The 23,724-nt window shown below is 28.9% G+C and overlaps 2 protein-coding genes across 3 annotated transcripts; both read right to left on the reverse strand.

Annotated features, from left to right (window-relative positions):
- Positions 1–6,239: 6,239 nt before the first annotated feature.
- On the reverse strand, positions 6,240–8,786 carry LOC122526447 (post-GPI attachment to proteins factor 2-like). 2 transcript variants are annotated; one of them, XM_043649847.1, is made up of 5 exons: positions 8,623–8,786; positions 7,455–7,767; positions 7,091–7,358; positions 6,627–6,824; positions 6,240–6,474 (listed from the first exon to the last, which is right to left on the reverse strand). In XM_043649847.1, exons 2-5 carry the CDS (start codon positions 7,635–7,637, stop codon positions 6,341–6,343), a joined length of 783 nt encoding a protein of 260 aa, XP_043505782.1. In that variant the 5' UTR covers positions 7,638–7,767; positions 8,623–8,786; the 3' UTR covers positions 6,240–6,340. The 2 variants fall into 2 exon arrangements, with proteins under 2 accessions (XP_043505782.1, XP_043505783.1); XM_043649848.1 differs by lacking the exon at positions 8,623–8,786 and adding an exon at positions 8,153–8,421.
- Positions 8,787–9,008: 222 nt separating this feature from the next.
- Positions 9,009–10,901, reverse strand: LOC122526448 (protein MAK16 homolog). The gene is made up of 7 exons (XM_043649850.1): positions 10,494–10,901; positions 10,356–10,402; positions 10,128–10,271; positions 9,742–10,054; positions 9,414–9,662; positions 9,278–9,355; positions 9,009–9,197 (listed from the first exon to the last, which is right to left on the reverse strand). The coding sequence occupies exons 1-7, from the start codon at positions 10,506–10,508 to the stop codon at positions 9,060–9,062; spliced, it is 984 nt and encodes a 327-aa protein (XP_043505785.1). The 5' UTR covers positions 10,509–10,901; the 3' UTR covers positions 9,009–9,059.
- Positions 10,902–23,724: the final 12,823 nt, after the last annotated feature.

Here is a 23,724-nt window from a genome sequence, read left to right on the forward strand (position 1 = left end):
TCGAGATAGATGTGTGGTAGATCTTTTATTCGATAATCATTCGTTTACACATACTTCGCTGCTTTGCAATCACAAAAATGCAATCTTTCATAAGAGTCATTTCTCATGGAACATTCTAATCACAGCACACAGGGCAACTTACTCTTATTAACTAGAACAAATATCGTACAACTATAATACAACGACGATAATTTGTAATCCTATTAGATATATCCGAAAATAAATCTAGTTTTAATTAGAAATATGATATATATATATTTTTGGATTAACTTAAATAATATTATCAACGCACGAATCGACAATAATTTATATTTCTTTTAGATAAATTCTTTTAGATTGTACTTCGATCAAAAGAGTTTCACCAAAAAGAAATAAGAGAACAAAAAAATTCGCAACATCTTTTAATTAATCTTTTTTCATCATTATTTTATTATTAAAAATAATGAGCAAAATCGCGATCAAATGTGACGATTAAAAAAGTTAAATGTGTTTCGATTGAAAACTTTGAGAATAAACTTACACATTTTTATTTATTATATTTTTCTCATTGACATTCGATACTCTTATCAGCTTACTTATCTAATCATATTGCGCAAGTGTTAGGAGAATTAAAGAAAGTAACATTACAAATTTCTTTCTTTCTCTTAAACACGATAACATTAGATTTCTTAAACTAGTCAACTAAATGCTATAATTAAATTGTCGTAAAGTAAGTGCCCTGTGAACGAAGAAAATTCTAATATGTTATATGATAAAGATATAGATCAACGATGATATATCGATCTAATATGGCGATGGGAAGGAAACGATGAATGAATTAAAATTAATTTAAAACGACAACTAATAAATAAATAACAAGGAAATTAGTATAATTAAAAAAAATAACACACAAAAAATGAAATTATTTTATGTAAAGGCAAGAAACAATATATCTTTTGTGCTCTGTTATCACAGAATCGTTTCCTTCGTCTAAAGAAATTAATAAAAAAAAAAGAAAAAAAATATATATATATATAAATAAAAAATTTTTTTAAATTATTTCAATATCGAAAGAGAATGAAAAGCGGTTCCCATTGCGGTGCGTTATTGAATTTTTATATCTTTTATTTTTTATTTCCTCTTTTTTTTTTTTATAATACTTCATCATTGCCAAGTGAATTAGACACACACATATTTTTTTATTACCAATAATAAAATCGAAAAATATATATATCCGTACCTCGGAGATATAAAACACTGTATGTATATATAATGTAGATTTTTCCACAAAAAATTGCAATTCGTAATACGCGTGTACGAAGTTAAATCAAAAGTTTTCCTTTAAATGAAATTTAATTTAAAATCGTGTCTCACATATATTTGTTGCTCATATTCCTCCCATATTTTCCTTTTTTCTTTTCTTTGTCAATTGCATTCTCTTTAATTTTTTTTTTTCTTTTCATTTTTTATTTTGTTAAAATAACCAGGATTTATTTGTGGCACGAATTCGCGTGGATCAGGGCAGATACGTTTTGACGTTCGATGTTCGTCTTAAAAAAATACCCTCCGCGCATATTTTTGTTGTTGTGCTTTTTTTAAACTTGGCATTTAGAATATATGTAATAATGATACATATATGTAATTATAATTTCTTCTTCGTACGTCATAGAAAGAGAAGAAGAAGAAGAAGTAGAAGAAGAAGAAGAAGAGAACAAATTTAACGATTATTTTCAATGCACGTTCCGCAATTGGAACATGATTCGATCGATTAGATCGATAAGCGTGATAAGAAACAAACAATATACATATATAATACATTAATAGTAAAGATTACAATATGCAAACGCACGTGTACGAAATTGGTGTGCGTACGATTCTGTTTATAATACTTTAAAAATCACTCTTAAAATGTGTACGTGTACGTGTATGCCTCTCTATGTATGTATGTGTCTCTATGTGTTTGATTAATCTTCTATCTTTTTTTTTTTTACTTTATTTGTTTTTTCTTCCTCGTTACCTTTCATGTTCATTCTTTATATTTTTTACGTGCGTGTTTAATAAGCATGCTCTCTTTCGTCATTTATACTTTCCTAAGGAATTATTCTTATCGCAAAACACCGATGAGTGTTTTTATTTTTCCTGATGAATATACGAACACTACTTGCATGCATTCACTTATATACGACGCTAAAATTATTTAATGAGATAAATTCGTTCTATTCGTAATCCTATTTACTCGACTTGAACTTAAAAAAAAAAAAAAATAAAAGAAAGAGAAAAACAGAAAAGAAATCAACGTTTAAAGATTCATGCATAAATATGTATTAACTATAATGAGATATTATAATAATACTAAAAGAAAAGAAAAAAAAAAAAACGTTGGAACGTGATTCGTTTCATTATCAACGATATTAAAAATGATTCTATCGTTTCCAATTTGTATACTTACAATTAGCTAACGAACTATCGTTTTCTATTTTTGTTTAAAAAAATACGAAAGGATATTAAAATAAAATAATACTCGATCGTACTAGTCGTGTGTGCTTATTTGGAAATACTTAGTTTCTTACTTTTTTTCTTTTTCTTACTTGCTCGCTATAGATTTATCTCTCTCTTTCTCTCTTTCTCTCTCTTATTCTGTCTTTATCTTTATCTATTTATCATTCTCAACGCGTGACAGAGATTCAGCCTAATTTTTGCCAGACTCTACGTGCCAAGTGAGTGACATCGATTAAATAAAGATTTTGACACTCGTGTCAAGGATCTAACTGATCTCTCGATCACTATTTACTTGGCACTCGATCATTATCTTTTGTCAATCATCTCGATCATGCCAAATTTCTTTCTTTTACTTTGTTTAAACGTAACATAGTGTTGTCATACTCTGCGAGCTCAATCGCGTGTTATATTTTCTACAATAATAATAATAACAATAATAATAATAATAATAATAATAATACGTAATGATAATTGAAACACACAGCAAAATAATTAAGAATTAAAAAACTCTAACGCGATGACGATCAAGTTCGTATTTCGTACATCAACAACCCTGTTTCAATTAATTTTAATATTTCTCTCCTTATTTCTTTTGTTCTGTCGTTTAAAAATTCCCCTTTTCTTTTTTTTGTTCTTTATTTAATTAGAGATAGAGAGCTTAAATCTGACACTAAGGGAATGACACTGTGATATGACTATTCAATCCTTCCGTGCATTATTTTTCTCGTCGTGTGAAAATGTATTCAAAATTATTTTAATTCTTAAACAACACCACAGGTGCACGACAAATTGCATTTTCATATATGTATAATATACGTTCTTAATTGTATGTGCATATAAGTGCTTACATGTTGTATGTATATATGCACAGTGACTCAGAGAAATATTCGTATCCGCTCTCCCATTGTCAATTTTAAACTGATATTTGCTTGTAATGCAAAGTTTCAACATTGTTATACGCACAAAATCTATTTTAGGATTATTTAAACTTTCAAAATGATATGAATTTATTGCATAAGAACATTCGATCGTTGGAAAAATATAATTTGACATAAAATGATTTGATTTTGTTTAAAAAAAAATAAATATTATTAGTTAATTAATTATATGTTTTTTAATTTTAAATATATACTTCTTATATATATATAAGTTTATTCCCATATATTTTTACCCCTTTGAGTTAATCTTAAAATATTGCATTACGAGCGAATTTAATTGTTTAAAATTGACAATGGAGGTACGAAAACTCCTCTGATTCACTATATACATCGGTATGGTAGCTCTTGTTGAATTTAGTATGTAAATACTCATGTATGTATGTATGTATATATATACGTGCATATATGTGTTACATGTGTATGTATGTATATATATTTATCGATATGGTAGCGTTCGATATCAGGCACGAGAAACAAGTGATTCATTAAAGATCTTATCACTGATAATAGTTTACCAAGCATTTACAATTTGATATCAATGTGAAGCGCAAAAATGTGGATTATTATTATTATTATTTATTATTATTATTATTATTACTATTATTATCTTTAGTGCATCACTTGGCACGGATTGACGGAACGTTGTAATAACATTGAATAAACCGATCATGATCATTGGTTATCGATCATGATCATTGGTTATCGATCATTGATCGTTTCTCATTTCCTACAATATTAATGACGATGAAGAAGAGTAAAAAATTACTCTCAACAAATGACAATATTTAACTATGACGACATTTCGCCAGCCTTTCGACAATTTTTTTTCTTTCTTTTTTCTTTTGTTGACAACATAAATTAATTGCACACATATTGCATATAATTTTTAGAAAGAATCTATATATATTAAACAGTGATTAAGAAAGTAATCTAATCATCGGCTCACATAATATAATTATTAATAGCATATATGTGTAAACCAATGATTTACAAAGTGAAGTAAAAAATTATCTTATTGTGTAATGTTTAACAAATTTATAACTTAAATTACTTTCGTAATCACCAGCTTGTACACATATAATACAAATACATAGGCGAACATGTCGGTGGTTTATTATTTAGACAAGTAACCTAAGAAAAGATTCTCGTATTAAAATATATAGAGAAAGAGTAAATAGTATTCGTGTGTATAAAAATGTGCAAAACAGATGTTTTTTCTAACTTGTGTAATGTAAATAACGATCTATAGTGTATAGTATATTAATGTACCATACGTATTAATATTTCAAACGGAAAGCTTTTGAAGTAATATATATATATATATAGGTATGTATGTATGAATATATGTATATATGTAAGTAAGAGTTGATTTTGTTCAAACTAACATTTGCTAAATGCTTATATGCAATACCATTGTTCTATAAAATTCTTGTGCTTGAGAAATATACCAATATCTTATATGAATCGAGAGAACATTGTTGTTATGTAACAGGTTTCTCTTGATTCAAAAAGTTTAACTCACACATACAAATGATTGTTACAAACATCGTTTCAAATTTCATCCCTTGGTCAGATTATACAACGAGGGATCGCAGAATCATTTTAATTATTTTGTTGTCTCTTTTGCGATTCCTCTTTGAGCATACTCTTCTCAAATAAATTTCTTAATAATCGTTAAAACGTGACGATTCTACTGAAATATCGAATACTACGTGTATATATATATATATATATACATGTACATATATATATATATATATATATATACATGTACATATATATGAATTATAAATATTTATGTGCTAGAGTTAAAAACATAGGAACTACATCCTAAGCTTCTCGTATGACGGTTACTTCTCATATTTTAATAATAATTAGTCTCGTAAATAGATCTCACAGAAATCATTCGGTTATCTTAAAATCTAAACTTATAAGCCCTGTTTCCTACACGTATTACATACCAACTAGCATCGATGCTCTTTCTCCTCCAACAAGATATTAATTAGAAGATATTTTATCAGATAATATTATACTTAAGATCTTTTTCTCATTGCACGTTCATTTGATGAATCGTCAATTTTCATAGATCTAAATTACATCGACATAAATGCATTTTTCTCTTTCCTTCTTTTTTTTTCTTTCTTTCTTCCTCTCTATATATGTCTCTTAACAACGAATTTGAACATACAAAATAATGTTTTCTCTACTTTATATAAAGCGATTGAAAAACGTAGCGACTAGACTTTATGCGATCGACTAGAATCACCACTTTCAAAAAATTCTCTACAAAGATAAACTTTTTAAATTCTCTTCCAAACAAACTTTTTCTCTTATTTCTTCTTTTTTATTTCTCGTTTATTATTTGCTCCTTGTATCTTTTTATTTTCTCCTCGTTCCGTACGACGATGGACCTTTTTCTTGCGAAAAAACTTCAATTTACGTGTGCAAATTTCTGATCTTACTTTACTACATACTATACGTGCTGTTTATATGTAATACAACTTCTTTAATTATAGTCACTACGATGTTTTTCTTCACTAATTAATAATTGTTATTGGAAGGCCATTAGAAGATTCATCGACAAGTCACCAGTGCCGTACTTTGAAAGTGCTATATTTCTTTCTATATCTAAGATTTAATTTTGTATAATTAAACAATTGTTTTTTTACTTCGAAAAACAATAATGATAATTAAAATATAAAAATCGAAATAATGTAAATTTAACTTGTTAAATATAATACAATGATATAAATAAGAACGATAATAAATTTTAACAGATTACTTTGTACATCTTAAAAAATATTAAGAGAAATTTTCATTTAATTTTCTTGATTAAAAAATAATAATAATGAGCTATAGCACTTTCAGGTAATGGCAGTAGACACTTTAAGATAAGAATCAAAATTATAAATTATTCTATAAAATTAATCCACTTTCGTGGCAGGTAATCCATAGCCAACAACCAGTTGTTCTTTCGGAAAGTCTAGGATTACTGTAAAATGAAATCCCATATTCGCCGAGGCTATCACATATTCACATAGTGAGAACCAGCTAAATGCTAATGGGGAGAAAAAAAAGATATAATAAGATAAGTATCAGTCAGGAAAGTAGACTTTACATACATGCCATAATGAAAAAGCACCTATGTGACAATAACATCTTATATAAGCTATAGAACATAAGGAATAATAAAAATAAAAATGTTCTTACCCAAGTCGTGACATAAGAGTCGATGTTTTAAAAAGAAGATAATAAGTCCCACTGTACTGATCATGCTTGTAACAAATAACGCTTGCTTGTACTGAAGACTTTGTGCATTAGGAGTAACAAGACGGCCTAATCTTACCGTTGTCAACATATATGTAAGAGAGCTGATCATGAACACGATAAAAATCTTTTCATGTACAGCTAAAAAAGTAAACAGAAACAATAAATGTTAAACTGATAATCTGAAACTTTTATTTTACATTTACAAGCTAATACTTTAATTTACTTCATTTAGTTCTAATTAGAAGCAGGTTTGCGCTACCGTCAACAAGGTGAATTTTTTCTTAGCGTCATCTTAACTAATTGCATGCAAAGCATGTTAATTAAATTTTAAATAGTACTCCTGCGCTATTGATTCACCTTGCATTCAATAGACTCGATAACACATAAATAATATTTTTACTTACGATAATTCTCTCTGTTTGAGATATATGTAACGCCGCTTAAGGCAGCTACCTCAGCAATGTTTAACCAATAGCATAAATTTAATAGTCTGCATCCCACAATTCTGCTAGGTACATCTTCCAAGGATTTGAGTATTTTATAATAATACGAGTGATATACACTGGCGATAACTAAACGAGGTCCAATATGCAATGCTATGCTAATACGCCATAAATATCGTTGAGGAGATACACCAGTAATAGCAGAAATCGATGGTAGGACATTGTAAACCTGAAGCAATATATATATATACATAAAATAATTCCTATTAAATAATATACATTTTTATAATAACAAAAAGAAAGCTGATCTTATTATCGTACGTACCCTGCAATGCGTTTCATGAATGTCATCCTGTTGAAAAATATATGCTGTGACAAAACAAAATAGCAAGGAGAACAATGGTAGGCAAACGGTGAACATACATAATTTTTTAAAAGATATTACTAAATACACAGAACTTTTGCTGCTACCAACATTGTTAAGTTCCATACTGGTATTGTTCATCATTTTGGCATTTGCGAGTAAAGAGGTATTAGATAAACTTATGTTATTACCAGATAATAATACATGATTGCTTTTAGATTAATCCTATTATTTAGAAGTGCATAAAACCATTCTGTGTTTCATGATGATATGCCTAAAAAAAAAGAAAAAAGAAAATAAAAATACAGAAGATAAGATTTCATATAAGATAGATATTTATTTTAAAAAGATATTTAAAAGAATTTTATCTCGATTTTAATTAAAAACAAAGAAATATATATATATATTTAAGATATGAAATAATATATATATTAGAGATATGAAAATGAAATTGAAATAAAAATAAAAATCACTTTTTATGACAAGTAAATATAAACTTAAACATGTTGGTTGAAAAAGCCGGACAAAAAATTAAAGGGAAGGAAAGGAAGGAAGTGTATAATAATATGCATTATTTCGCGCCACATAAGAATTGTTAGGAAATATGAAGTGATACAATTCCGGTCTTTTTTTTAGAATTGATTTTGTGGATAACCTACTTTTTCTATAAATAGCAAACAAAAGGCTACCGTCGCGGTGTGAGCACGTTCATGACATTTTGCCACGGGCAGTGCATCGTCCTTCTCCTTTGGAAAGAAAAAAAAAGAAAAAGATACTAATAACCGGTACGATAGTAATTAACAATATTAGTTTAATTCGATAAGTATCGAATATCAAATAATATATTTGTAAACTGTGTCTCTATTTTTGAACGTACACGAAATTGCTATCTATCGATTCAAAAATATCGACGAATACAAAATTCTACTTAACATTGCAATATATTTTCTTGCAATGATATTTGAAGAACAATGGGATCATGTTAAAAAAGCTTGAATATTAAATAACATGTTATTCGATCAAACGTAATTTGCGATGATTACAATGGACAAAAGGAATTAATAAAATAGAAATAAGAAAAAGAAATAATAAACGTTAATAACTAGTAAATGAATAATTTATCACTTACTTCACTTGTGAATTGTGTGTATCGTCTGCTAAGACTTACGAGATACGGTAATCTCCATCAAACCAGTCGCCATCTGCTTTTATTATTTTCGGAGCGCTTCCAATCAATTTAGCGCCATTTTTAAATTAGTTACTTGTTATTTCTCATATATCGTAAATTACAAATTAAAAAAGTGTTATTTAGTACTAATTTAATTTTCTTAAATTATTGTTATTATACAAATAAAATATATTCTTATATTTATACACTAGATAAAAATAATATTTAAAAGAAACAATTCTTGATTACATACATTGGAAAATATATAATTAATATCTAACTGTAATTTTTTAATATAATTAAAAAGTATTAAAGTTAAAGGTAAAATAATGTAAGAAGTCATCAACTTAATTAGATTATTGAAAATGTAATTGGAAGAATTTCTTTTTAACATTTTTCTATGCTTTTTGTCGTAGAGGAAGTTCATTCTCGATTTCATATTCGATTTCGACTCTTGGGCGTAATCTTTTCTTCTTTGGAGATTTTTTATCTTTAGTTTTCGATCGTTTCGCTTTACTCGTTGACGGTACAATATCCTAGTAAAAATAAAAAATTATTTATGATTTTCTTATATTGTATCACTTTTTTATGTTTCAAAATTAGAATGTTTGTTTACCTCGATATCATCAGTGTCCGATTCAAAATTATCAGATAATTCAACTAATTCTTTTTGACCAGAGTCGCTATCTTCATCCTGTACAAAAAATGCATTAGAAATTTATACTTTACTTTTTCAGTTCGATTGTTCTTACCATAGATGCTACACTAAAATTGTATTCTTCTTCATCATCTTCATCATCACTTTCTGCTTCTATGTATCGTGGACCATTAGCTATAGCTCTCCTTTCATCCGCTTCCAATTCCATTTCTACTTCCTTTTCAATATTTTCTTTCTCCTCTTCCATTTCGCTTTCCGCTTCACTCTCATCTTCGCCTTCAACTTCAACAGCCTCTACAGCTTTATCAAATGCTTTTTGTGGGAAGTTGTAAATTTCATTGTACTGTTAGCAAACAATTAGAATGAAATATCAAAATAATAATCGATAGTATATTAATAACATTTGAAATATTTTTACTAACAACTCCTTGTTTTAATCTTTCCATAAGCTCTCTCTCGATAACGTTTTCTACTTTTGCTGCAGCAAGAGCCTTTTCTTCTCTACGTCTTTCACGTCTTTCAATTTTCCTAGAAAGCGGTACTATTTTCTTCTGTCTCCTTAATCTAAGTTTTCTCATACGTATGAGGTATTGCGTTATCTTAAGAAATCTCTGTTTGCATTTTGCTTTTATAAAACCTGGCCAATACAGTAAATTCTCATTAATTTGATAGATAGCTTTTTCAAAATTTCTAGAAAGTTTTACTTTCTCCCACATGTCCTTAGGAAAATGTACTCTAAGAAATTAAGATCGCATATTATTTATGGAAACAATTATTTTGGTATACACTTAGTGAATTAATTGATTACCTTTCCGCAGTTCTCATATACAAATAAATAATACCATTCTCTTCTCTAATGGTTGCATATTGACTATTTGCAAGAGGGCACGATGCCCGGCTGCATAATCCAGTGAGGTTATATTCATTTCTACAAAATCTCTGTGTTTTGGTGCTATTAAGAAAATGATAAAAATTATAATAAATATTATTATACATAAATATAATACAATTAAAATATAAAAATGTTTATATTTACTTCACTTTAAATGAACAAAAGGATTTATTAATTATACTCCAAACAACCTGTGAGAAATAAGAAAGTTAAAAATGAAAAGTTAAAAATGTACTTTTATAATACAGTATTACAACTTTATAAATAATTTCTTTTACGTACATCGTCATGCTGCATTTTGCCTTAGGATATAAATACTTTTATAAAAAGTAATTATTTTCACAATTAATTATTAGATAATATCCAATGTATATATTTTCGTTAATAAAATCCACGTGTTAACCTTAACAGTTGCAGAATGCACGAATAGGTTAATATTTCAATGCTTTTTTATAATAATCTCCGAAAGATGGCGAGACGGTAGACAATAGTGTAGAAATGCAGGGACACGTTACTAAGAAATGGATTTAGGTGTTCGATTTTTACGATATAATTATTGTATAGCTACTCTATTTTTTATAAGGGATCTTTTGAGAACTTTTTATAGTCCTTGCCCATGCATCGCAAATTGCAAACATATTTTAATCAATGTAATGACGACCTACACTCTATAATAAAAAACTTAAAAAATTTTTCAGTTCTTTGTGTAGGGATGCAATAATGTGCATCGTCGTGCCATCTAGTAACTACATTAAAAAGCTAAAACCATTAATAATAAGTTATCAAAGGATAATTTTAACATCTGCAAATAAAATGCAGCATATTTTTGTATCGAACTAGTCTTTTATAATAAATTAGTATTTCTTCTTCTTCTTCTTCTTTTTTATTAGGACTTGGTCCTGTTATAACTTTTATTGTTATTTCCGGGAGCGCTTTATTGCTTTTATCGAGGGTAGGTTGCTTAAAAGCACCAACCATCGGTAATAGTAGATTTCGAAATTATTTTACTCTACGTCGGTAATACTTTATATTTAGGTTTTAAACGGTCAATTTTATTAAAGTAGAAACTGTCATTAACAACGATCGATAGTTTAAAAATAGGAACCTACTACTACCGACGGTCGAGATTTTAAGAGTAGAAAACTACAGTTACCTACAGTTGAAAAGATAAGAGTAGAGCACTACTCATACCGACATCGCCTTAGCCGGCCTGCCACTAGAGAGGATTTTGCGAATATTTTTTCGCATAACCATTAATTCATCTTAGTTACTAACCTGACCATCAATAGGCGATAGTAGATACCTAATGCGATGACGGTACAATACTATAAAAGAATGCAATATTCTTTGATAGTATATGATAGTATATGAATTTTATATATAGAATTTTATATAATTATATTTAATTTTTAATATATAAACATGTGTGTGCCTTCAGAAATGCATTTATATATATTTTAAAATGAAGCAATTTAAGACACTCAAATAAAAAAGAATCCAGAAGGTTTGATGATAAATCCAACGATGATCACCTGTAACAAGAAGAAAACTATATTAATCATACAATCAAGTGATACAATAGCCTGACATATAAGTGGTCCAATTCGCAGATGCACTTTTCAATTGAATCCTTTATTTACTTTTTATCAAATCTCTAATTATCGTTGCAATAAAATTAAATTTAAACGCGTGATTTTACATTTATATAAAATAAATAAAAATAAAGAAATAGGAAAAATAAGAATACTAAGTTATTAAAAAAAATAATATCTATTAATTATTATTACTTTTAAACTGCATTATATAGAAAAGAAAAATTGCAAATTTAATAAAATACGATCAAAGTGAAAAATTTTAAAGACGAAACAAGAAAAGAAAAATTACTGTAATATTTACCGAACGTCATTTAAGCTTCAAAATTTAATAATAGAAAAATTTTAATATTTCTGACTCTAACTAAACACATATGCATCTTTTGGACGATATGGCACACAGATTTGATGTGCCAAGGAGATGGAATGGTCCATCATCTCCAATTACAACTACAAATTATTGACGAGCAAGCAAGTAATATAACAAAATATAAAATATGACTAGAGAACTATTCTCGATAGGTTCGAACTTGTTGTTGAACCTTTGAAAATAGCTCAATAGTCTATGTAGTTGCCCTCTTCAGCCACATTAAAGTGGGGGCCTCTTCGGCATTCGCCTCTTCGGCATTTAGCCTCTTCTTTCTTCATCCCTGAAAACTGCATTGGACATTTTCTACGTGCGAGAAAGATAACTCGTATTATGTTACTATTCTAATTTTCAATTATTAAAAAATTAAATATACATTCTCTGTTCATTATAGTAAAACTCGTGAACTATCAATGAACTTATAGTTCATTGATATATACACGAGCACAATTAAACGAATGTCCAAGCAGTCAATAATCGATGACCTAATAACACATCGCACTTTTAATGTCAAAAAATAAAATAGAATTGAAATAAATAATGCAACAAATGTTATGCATTCTCTTGCAATATATTCATTTCATTCATTCGTTTTTTGAATTATATCAAATATTTCTAATTGAGAAAATCGCGATTGTGCGAAGTGCTAATATTATAATACTTAAAACTAAGTATCAAATGGAGATCAAAGTATTTGCTTGTTTGTTCGACTCTACCTCCTTCGAGATAGAATCGAAATAGAAATAAATCTTTCAAATCGTTGCAAATTCCTTTGAATCTCATGATACATAATAAAAATTACAGAAGAGTTACAAAATAAATTTACAAAGAAAGCATAATAGAGTGAATAAAAAAAAAAATTTTTGTAACAGTTCTGTATAAACCAGGAGGCGAAATTTCCACTCCGGAGTGGAAGCAAACCTCGTGCCTTTCCTGGATCCTACCTACTTAAAATTAAAGTTTTCACATACGCTCAAAGAAGTATGCTACCTGCCTGCCAATTACCCATATTTAAAAAGAGCAAATACACATACGTACCCACCCACTCACTCCACGATTCTCTCACATACCACCAGGGTGCAAAAGCCTAAACTAGAGAGCATGCCCCGGGGCACCTCCGACACCCTAGTTCAAACGCGTGTTTTCTAAACTTATGGGAGTACGTACCAATGCTGTAATCGACTGCCAAGGCTAGTGATTATTGCATAAATGACTAATGCAAAAATACAAGTATACACTAGTATATATGCATACTAGTAATATACGAGTATATCAAAGTTTCCACAAATAAATGCGGTAACTCTACTATGCAAAACGATTGTTAAAAAAAAAAAAAAAGTTCGTATCGTACACGTGACTCTACAAGTTATTTTTATTCAATAACTTTAAAAAATAATAAGCGCGGTATTACGTGTCGCGAAACGATGTACAATGCACACACCTAAACGCACACACAGGTGCAACGTACACCGTGCAATCACTAGCGCAATGACAGCCGCCAATAGGGGAAAAGCTTAAAACTAAACCTATTCTAACTGTTTCTCACCTATACGAGTAGCACCTGGGCACAGGCATAGATGAGAACGCAGAAAGTATAGGGGGGAGAAACGGGAGATTAGTATATTAGAAGCTGAAAATCCTGATCTAAAAAATATGATTAAAAACACATATATACATAAGATATAAATACATTTTTATAGAAATTTATCTAAGCGGCTAAGGACTCTACAATTTATTTGATAAATATTAACTTTTAATATCTTTTAATATATTTTAATATATTTAAAAACCTCGGACGACTCCTTTCATTAAGTTGGCTGTTCTAATAAAAGAACTGGGCTTTGAGCCACCACTTAACTGCTAGAATCTATCCGTCGCGAATGAGTTTGTTTTCTTGCTCATTTATGTAATATCGAAGTATCGATATATCAAAATTAATCGCGATTAGATAAACTAAGTACGAAGCAATGCATGTAAGACATTTATTACATGCTTTTCTGGACGAAAACGAGTAAACTAATGCTCGGTTTCACCACTACTAACCACGAACAAAACACGTAATAAAAAGAAAGTGCATTAATTAATTGCATTATTAATTAAATGAATTTAACCGGTGAGACAAGAAAACCTATCCTGAACTAATATAAAATATACAATACAATATACAATACAATATACAATTTTCATGAGTAACTCCTAGAAAGGAATTACTCATGTGCTCGTCACTAATTTATTGGAATAATTACAACCAGTAACTCGTGCCGATTAGGACCTTTCATCCTCGACATGATTGAGCACCGGAGGGACTTTAAATTTTAACTCACGGCATAAGAAGTTCTACGATGGCTCCAAAACACTCCTACTTCGCAGCAAGTATTGTAGAATGCGAGTATCGAAGATCCATCGAAGATCCATCGAAGATCCATCGAAGATCCATCGAAGATCCATCGAAGATCCACGAAGATCCATCGAAGATCCATCGAAGATCCATCGAGATCCATCGAAGAATTCATCCACATCTTTGATAAGGTAGAAAGTCCGTCGTCATATCTGTAAAATAAAATAGAAAAAACGATAAGTTATTGCAATATAATCCAAATCATATAAAATAAAATCGAATAAAATGTAAATAAAAATAGATACTTACAATGCATTCCAATGGGATGAAATTCAATTGCACCATGGCGATGCACCTCGCGTGAATCTAAAAACGCGGTATAAACGAAAATAAGAAACTATAGATGAGTTTCTTATCGCGAAACCGAAATTTTATTATACGACGAACAACACTGATTCTAATTCGCGTTTGATTTTAATTTGTTTTACGCCCGATCACTGATTCTACACAACTAATTCAAAGACTGCTTTGCACACAGTCAATGCAAGTAGAAAAATCTTCATTGATGCACTGATTCTAATACGCGAACAGTCTGTGCGACTGTTTAAAGATAAAAATACAACTTTACTCGAACAAACTCTAATGCAATTACTGCATTGGTCGCAGTTAATTTAATATATAAATTTCAAAAATAGTTCGCGAACGCGACGGAATTGAAATAACGAACGAACGTGCTTCTAATCCGTGATTTTAATTATATTTAACGATACAACACTCCCGTATATTGCTTCGCGCACGATAGCAATGCACGAACACTTGCAACACTTCACAAACACAATTCACAAACACTTCCAACACTGATATATTCCCATGATGATCTGAAACAGAAATAAAAACAAAATTATAAATATCATTGTTGTAAGTAAAAAAATTATTATAATTATTGAGAAAGTGTTTAAAATAAAAATTGACTTACGTTTATTCTTCATTGATGAATGCACGATGGGTATCCTACCCTTAGGATGACGATGAGCACACGTTTAAACCGAATAAAAGAAACTTACGGAGTTTCTTAACCGAGCAAACGAAACTTTAACATGCGACGATCAACACTGACTTTACTTTCCGATTCTTTTGTATTTTATTTTTACGATGCAACACACGAGTACCTCATTGCCTACGCGCTCGATTGCAATGATGTTCTGAAACAGAAAAAGAAAAAGAACAATTAATATCATCCTTATAATAAAAAACCATTAAAGTTATCATAGAAACGTTTAATAGGAAAATATACTTACTTTTAGTCTTCATTGATGACTGCAGGATGGGTATCCTACCCTTAGGATGACGATGAATAAAATAAAATTAAATAAAACTCTGAAAAGCTGAAACATACTAAAAAGATTATAGAACAATATATCCTGTGAATCATTCCTGAAGGCATTGCACACTTTTAAAGATATTTTATCATAAAGAATCAATATAAATTCAAGCAATATTAATTGCCTTTATCTCACTACTTGTATAAAATTACATATAAAGTATTTAATATCAGTAAAAATTGTTAATAAAAATCGATAACGTTATATATATATAATAGTTTAATACGTCACGTTCGTTAGATCTTAGCTCGTTGAAGGACTCATCAGGAATGAACACGTAATCGCGTCCTTCATGTCGAACGTTCGGCTGTCTTCGTTTTGTTTTCGGCTGTCTTCGTTTCTTCTGTTCTCACTTCGAGAAATTCCTGGAATATACGTACACATTCGTTATTGCCCGTAGATAGAATATTTTGTTTTCTTATTTTCTCTCTCTCTCTCTCACTTTCGTTCTCACTCTTTCTATACATTTCTGTATGGTTTAAAAAAAAGAATAACGCTTACCTCGATGAATATGAAGATAAAAAAGAGTAAACACAATTGTTAGACTGAGTATATGTATTCCTGCTGGACTCCCCTAATGCTCGGTACCAAAAAAAGGAAAAAAAAAGATTACATTAGTATAACATAAAGAAAATCAAATAATGAGTGTATGTGTACGAGCTACCTATACTTATGCATATATGCCTGTATGTGTGTGTATGTTACAGGAATCGAATTTAATACGAAATACGATCTTTGAATACATAATTATGAAAAATAATTAATTAGAGCATCATTAGAGATGGTAGTAATTATCGATACCATGAAAAAACTGGAAATTAGAAAAATATTGTTAAGTAACATTGGTGAATTGGCGGGACGCCGAGATATATCGAAGTTACATTGTCACAGATATCGTTCGAACTTTTCAATATTTCGTTTTGAAAACACTCACGTATGAAAATCTTGTGTGTAGCTATCGTTTGATATATAATAGAAAGGTGTAAAATACTTTTCAATTACCTGAATTAAACGAGATGACGCAGTACGCTGGAACATATACAGCTGACAGAAAATGGCGTTTCCTCTACCTTTCCCCTGCGCCCCCTTCCGTTGCCATGCGTTGCCTCTGCTGCGCATCTGCTGCGCGCGGTAGTATGCGCGGTAGTCCACTTTAAAAAAGTAGCGAAATCCATTGACCAATGGCTACTTGAGATTTTGCATTTTTTCCATCTATTATAGAAAAATATCGAATAGTTAAAAATAGGATATAGGAATATAACAATTGTCGAAATATATACTTTATTAATCCAAACAATCAAAATTAATCATTATAAGTCGATATCGATAGTGTTCGAGTCGATAGAAATGATGCCGTAAAACAAGATATATATATGACTGTGTAGAAAATGCATACAATGTACATGAATTTTTTTCTACGCAAATATTCTTTATCCTCGACATTATCGTAATCTTTCGATTATATCATTTGGAGTCATTTGCTAGAAGAATCTATTAGTATATAAAGATTATTTACGTTAGAAAATATTTTTTAATTACCTGAGATTAACGGGACGACGTAGCATCCGTCCGATCTCCAGCACCGACGCCGCGAAAAGAAAGAGGAATGATCAGCAAAGAGCCCTGATTGGCTGATAATTATTGCAAAAGAAAAAGATGACCAATCAGAAATTCCCAATTACCATATAGAAATGTATTTCACGCACACGTACGTAACTCGCCTTTCTTCATGACCACTCTAGTCAAGCTTGATATGATAATTTATTTATTAAATAAATAAAAAATTTATTCTATTTTACTATTTAAGGTACACGTATCTTGTTAATATTTAAAAAATAACGAAAAGAATAAAAAAATATGCACTATAAACCTTATCACAACGCACAGAAAAACATAATAATTTATTTATTACAATAATTAAATATCAATTTTATGAATTATTAATTATCTAATTACTAATCCAATTAATAATTATTGTTATCTAATTTATTTTTCTATTAGGTGTATACGTTCCTTGTTAATATTAAAAAATAACGAGTAAAATAAAGACAATATACACTAAAAACTAATCACATGGCAACGTTCTGATTTAAACATTCCTTCAATTTTTATGTAATTGTTTAAACTAATATACATTTGTTTAGACATCCCTGTGCAATGATGACTTTGGATAATAAAATTTTCTTCCAGAAAAATATCACATTAAAATTATTTTATATTCAAAGTATGTTAATAAGTATGTAATGTTTAAACCAGTACATATGTGTTTAAACAATCTGAAATATAAGTAGAGTGTATCAGAATATTTAAAAAATTGTTAAATAATCGATAGGAATGTCTATTGTTGTCTAAAAGCTAGGAATATACGATCTATGTACCGTCCCCTTCGAAATCCACCGTTGAAATGAGTTCTTGTCCTCTATGAAAGTACTTTTATTAAACGTTGTTTATCTGACTTTCCTAACGTTGCGCATGTGTATAAAGGGTGTCATACATCTAATACATAATATTTAAGATTGTAACGTTCTTATTTTAGTATCCTTTTAATTTTTGTGTAATTATTTTAGTGCTCCTGCGCAGTGAGGACTTCGAGGGTAAAATTTAGCTGCAATATAAGAAAAGTGCATTAGTGCATTAAAATAATTGTTAATGTATACGTAATGTACACGTATATGGAAATGAAAAAAGAAAGTACATTTCTCTAAACAATTATACAACCAATATATTAAAACAATTATTAAACAATATACTAATGAAAAATATGAATTATTAAAGTTTACTATTATGATAGAAGAAAGCTGAGGTGTTTGTTCGTTTGAATACCATAAAAAAATTGCCTGGATTCCTTTTAAAATCTTGTAAGTTCTTCTTTTATGTATGTACTTGATATACGAAACAATAAGAAAGCCTAATAGATGCTGTGGAATTCCAAATCTTCCAATACTTGCAAATCTGAAAATCATAAGATTGTATTAGTAAAGTATCAAGTTTTTCTTTGTTAATATTTAAAAACTAATGTGTACAATAAAGACAATATACACTAAAAACTTTATCACACTGCACAGAAAAACACACAAAATAATATAAAATAAAATAAAGAGGTTATACACTAAAAACCGCACAGAAAAACATAATCGTATAGAAAAGAAACCTCGTTGCAGATATTTTAAAAACAATTGACATGAAGCACTATAGCCATCCTTAAAGAATTAAAATAACAAGAATGTTTCCATATCAATACAGAATATGGGAATTTATACTTTCATAGTTGGCATGAGAGATGTCAATTGTTTTGTTTCAATATATTTTAATTCTTTAAGGATGGCTATATTGCTTTATGTCATTTGTTTTAAAGATTTCTATAACGTGGTTTCTTATCTATACGATTATGTTTCTCTGTGCAATGTGATATCAATTGTTTTAAGAAATATCTACAACGTGGTTTCTTTTCTATACAATTGTGTTTTTCTTGTAGTGTGACAAAGTTTTTAGTGTACATTGTCTTTATTCTATACATTATTCTTTAAATATTGACAAGGAACGTGATAAACGTATGAACAGCATTCATAAATTTAATTTTCCTTATATTATACCAATGCTATGATAATTAATACTTTTTTTTAGGTTTCCAAACATTTGGTAGAATACAGCCTGAATACATATACTCATTGTCAGTCTAATTGTGATTACTTTTCTATCTACATAATAATTATGTTTACTTTTTTATATTGATATCAGTTGTGGTAAGTTTATCTCTTTTCTTTTATAAAATAAAGAAGAGTAATATAAAAAGTATAAGAAAGGAAAAGAGAGAGAGATAATGACATCTTATAAACATATCATACATATACATATATAGACTCGTTCAGTTTTCTTGATACTTTACTAATACAATCTTATGATTTTCAGATTTGCAAGTATTTGAAGATTTGGAAAAGAACAGCATCTATTAGGCTTTCTTATTGTTTTGTGTATCAAGTACATACATAAAAGAAGAGTTTACAAGATTTTAAAATGAATCCAGGAAATTTTTGTATAATACTTAAACGTGCAAACACCTCAGATTTCTTCTATTATAATGGTAAATTTTAATAATTCACATTTTTCATTAGTATAATGTTTATTAATTGTTTTATATATCGGTTATATAATTGTTTAGAGAAATGTTCTTTCTTTTTTCATTTCCATATACGTGTACATCACGTATACATTAACAATTATTTTAATGCACTAATGTACTTTTCTTATATTGCAGCTAAATTTTACCCTCGAAGCAATCACTGCGCAGGAGCAATAAAAAAAAATACATAAAAATGATAAAAATACGAAAATTATAACGTTTTAAACTTAAAGATTATGTATTAGGTGTATGACACCCTTTATATAAATGCGCAACATTCGGAAAGTCATAAAAACAACATTTAATAAAAGTACTTTCATAGAGGACAACGTCTCATTTCAACGGAGGATTTCGAAGGGGACGGTACATAGATCATGTATTCCTAGCTTTTAGACAACAATAGACATTCCTATCGATTATTTAACAATTATTTTAACATTCTAATGCAATCTCTTTATATTTCAGATTGTTTAAACACATATGTACTGGTTTTAACATTACATACTTATTAACATACTTTGAATATAAAATGATTTTAATGTAATATTTTTCTGGAAGAAAATTTTATTATCCAAAGTCATCATTGCAAAGGGACGTTAAAACAAATGTATATTAGTTTAAACAATTACATAAAAATTGAAGGAATGTTTAAATCAGAACGTTGCCATGTGATTTAGTTTTTAGTGTATATTGTCTTTATTTTACTCGTTATTTTTTAAATATTAACAAGGAACGTATACACCTAATAGAAAAATAAATTAGATAACAATAATTATTAATTGGATTAGTAATTAGATAATTATAATAATTCATAAAATTGATATTTAATTATTGTAATAAATAAATTATTTATGTTTTTCTGTGCGTTGTGATAAGGTTTATAGTGCATATTATTTTTATTCTTTTCGTTATTTTTTAAATATTAACAAGATACGTGTACATAAATAGTAAAATAGAATAAATTTTTATTTATTTAATAAATAAATTATCATATCAAGCTTGACTAGAGTGGTCATGAAGAAAGGCGAGTTACGTACGTGTGCGTGAAATACATTTCTATATGGTAATTGGGAATTTCTGATTGGTCACTTTACGTCAAAATGTAAGATCAAAGATGATTAGCGAATCAGCGCTCTTTTCTTCTTGGCCGTCGTGGAGATCGCACGGATACTTCGTCTTCTCGTTAATCTCAGGTAATTAAAAAATATTTTCTAACGTAAATAATTTGCCTATATACTAATCGATTATTCTAATAAATAACTTTAAAATGATATAATCGAAAGATTACGATAATGTCGAGGATAAAAAGTATTTGCGTAGAAAAAAATTCCATGTACATTGGTATGCATTTTCCTACACAGTCATATATATATCTTGTTTTACGGCATCATTTCTATCGACTCGAACACTATCGATATCGACTTATAATGATTAATTTTGATTGTTTGGATTAATAAAGTATATATTTCGACAATTGTTATGTTCCTATATTCTATTTTTAACTATTCGATATTTTTCTATAATAGATGGAAAAAATGCAAAATCTCAAGTAGCCATTGGTCAACGGATTTCGCTACTTTTTTTGAAAGTGGACTACCGCGCATACTACCGCGCGCAGCAGATGCGCAGCACAGGCAACGCAGTGGCAACGGAAGGGTGCGCAGGGGAAAGGTAGAGGAAACGCCATTTTCTGTCAGCTGTATATGTTCCAGCGTATTGCATCATCCCTTTTAATTCAGGTAATTGAAAAGTATTTTACACCTTTCTATTATATACCACAAGATTTTCATACGTGAGTGTTTTCAAAAGGAAATATTAAAAAGTTCGAAAGGTATCTGTGAGAATATAACATCTATGTATCTCGGCTTCCTGCCAATTTCACCAATGTTATTTAACAATATTATTTTCTAATTTCCAACTTATTTTCACGGTATCGATACTTATTACCATCTATAATGATGCTCTAATTAATTATTTTTCATAATTATGTCTTCAAAGATAATATTTCGTATTAAACTAATACACATACACATACAGGCATATATACATAAGTATAGGTTAACCACTCGTACACATACACTCATGTATTTGATTTTTTTTATATTTTACTAATGTAATTTTATTTTTTATTTCTCTTAGATTTCCGAGCATTGGAGAGTCCAGAACGAATTCATACACCCGTTCTAATAATTGTGTTTACTCTTTTTTAATCTTCATATTCATTGAGGTAAGCGTTTTTCTTTTTTTAAGCCATATAGAAATGTATAGAAAGAGTGAGAACGAGAGTGAGAGTGAGAGTGAGAGTGAGAAAGAGAGAGAGAGAGAGAGAGAGAGAGAAATAAAGAGAGAGAGAGAGAGAGAAAGAAAAGAGAGAGAGAGAGAAAGAAAACAAAACATTCACCTACAAGCAACGATGAATGTGTATGTATATTTGTAGGAATTTCTCGAGGTGAAAACAGAAGAATAACCGTCGAAACGAAACGTAAACAGTCGAGCACCGAGCATTCGATACCTCTACGAGATATACGTAGGAGATCTCCATTCCCCTTCCGTCCTTCAACGAGTAAAGATCTAACGAACGTGACGTATTAAACTATTTATTGATTTTATTTCTAATGTTATCTAACGTTTAATACTTCTACATTCTAACATTAAATACTTTAATAAGTTTCTCATTAGATAGAATAGTATAAAAAAGTTTTATTTTTTAGATTACTCTTTATTGAGTTATATATTATAACTTAAAAAATTTTCAATTAATATTTTAAATAACATTACATACTTTGTATGTAATATTATACAAGTAGTGAGATTAAGGCAATTAATATTGCTTGAATTTATATTGATTCTTTATGATAGAATATTTTTTAAAGTGTGCCATGCCTTCAGGAATGATTTACAGGAAATATTGTATTATAATATAATCTTTAGTATGTTTCAGCTTTTCAGAGTTTTTCTTTAATTTTATTTTATTCATCGTCATCCTAAGGGTAGGATACCCATCCTGCAGTCATCACTGAAGACTAAAAGTAAGTATATTTTTCTATTAAACACTTCTATGATAACTTTAATGGATTTTTATTATAACGATGATATTAATTGTTCTTTTTCTTTTTCTGTTTCAGAACATCATTGCAATCGAGCGCGTAGGCAATGAAGTACTCGTGTGTTGCATCGTTAAAAAAATATAAAAAATCGGAAATTAAAGTCAGTGTTGTTCGCCGTATGTAAAAGTTTCGTTTGCTCGGTTAAGAAACTCCGTAAGTTTCTTTTATTCGGTTTAAACGTGTGCTCATCGTCATCCTAAGGGTAGGATACCCATCGTGCATTCATCACTGAAGAATAAATGTAAGTCAATTTTTATATAAAACATTTTCTCAATAATTATAATAATGTTTTTATATCAATGGTCTATATAATCTTGTTTTTATTTTTGTTTCAGATCATCGTTGGAATAGTGTTACAATTTATTAATTAAATTCATTTGGAAATTCGTTTAACACTAGATTTTTTCATTATTGTTTCATTTACTATTTTTTAAAAACTTACAAAAATTGTTTGCATGAAGAAATGGGTAGAGGGGAGGAATTAATATTTACATATATTTCATTATGGTATTAAAAATCAACGTATATTTTAAAAAAATAATGTTAAAATTTTATATATATGTAGCATATGTAGTATATGTAGCAAAGAAATTTGATATGAGTCAAA

Source organism: Polistes fuscatus, unplaced genomic scaffold (genome assembly GCF_010416935.1).
Source record: "Polistes fuscatus isolate 324 unplaced genomic scaffold, CU_Pfus_HIC Scaffold11, whole genome shotgun sequence".
NCBI classification, from domain to species: Eukaryota; Metazoa; Arthropoda; class Insecta; order Hymenoptera; family Vespidae; genus Polistes; species Polistes fuscatus.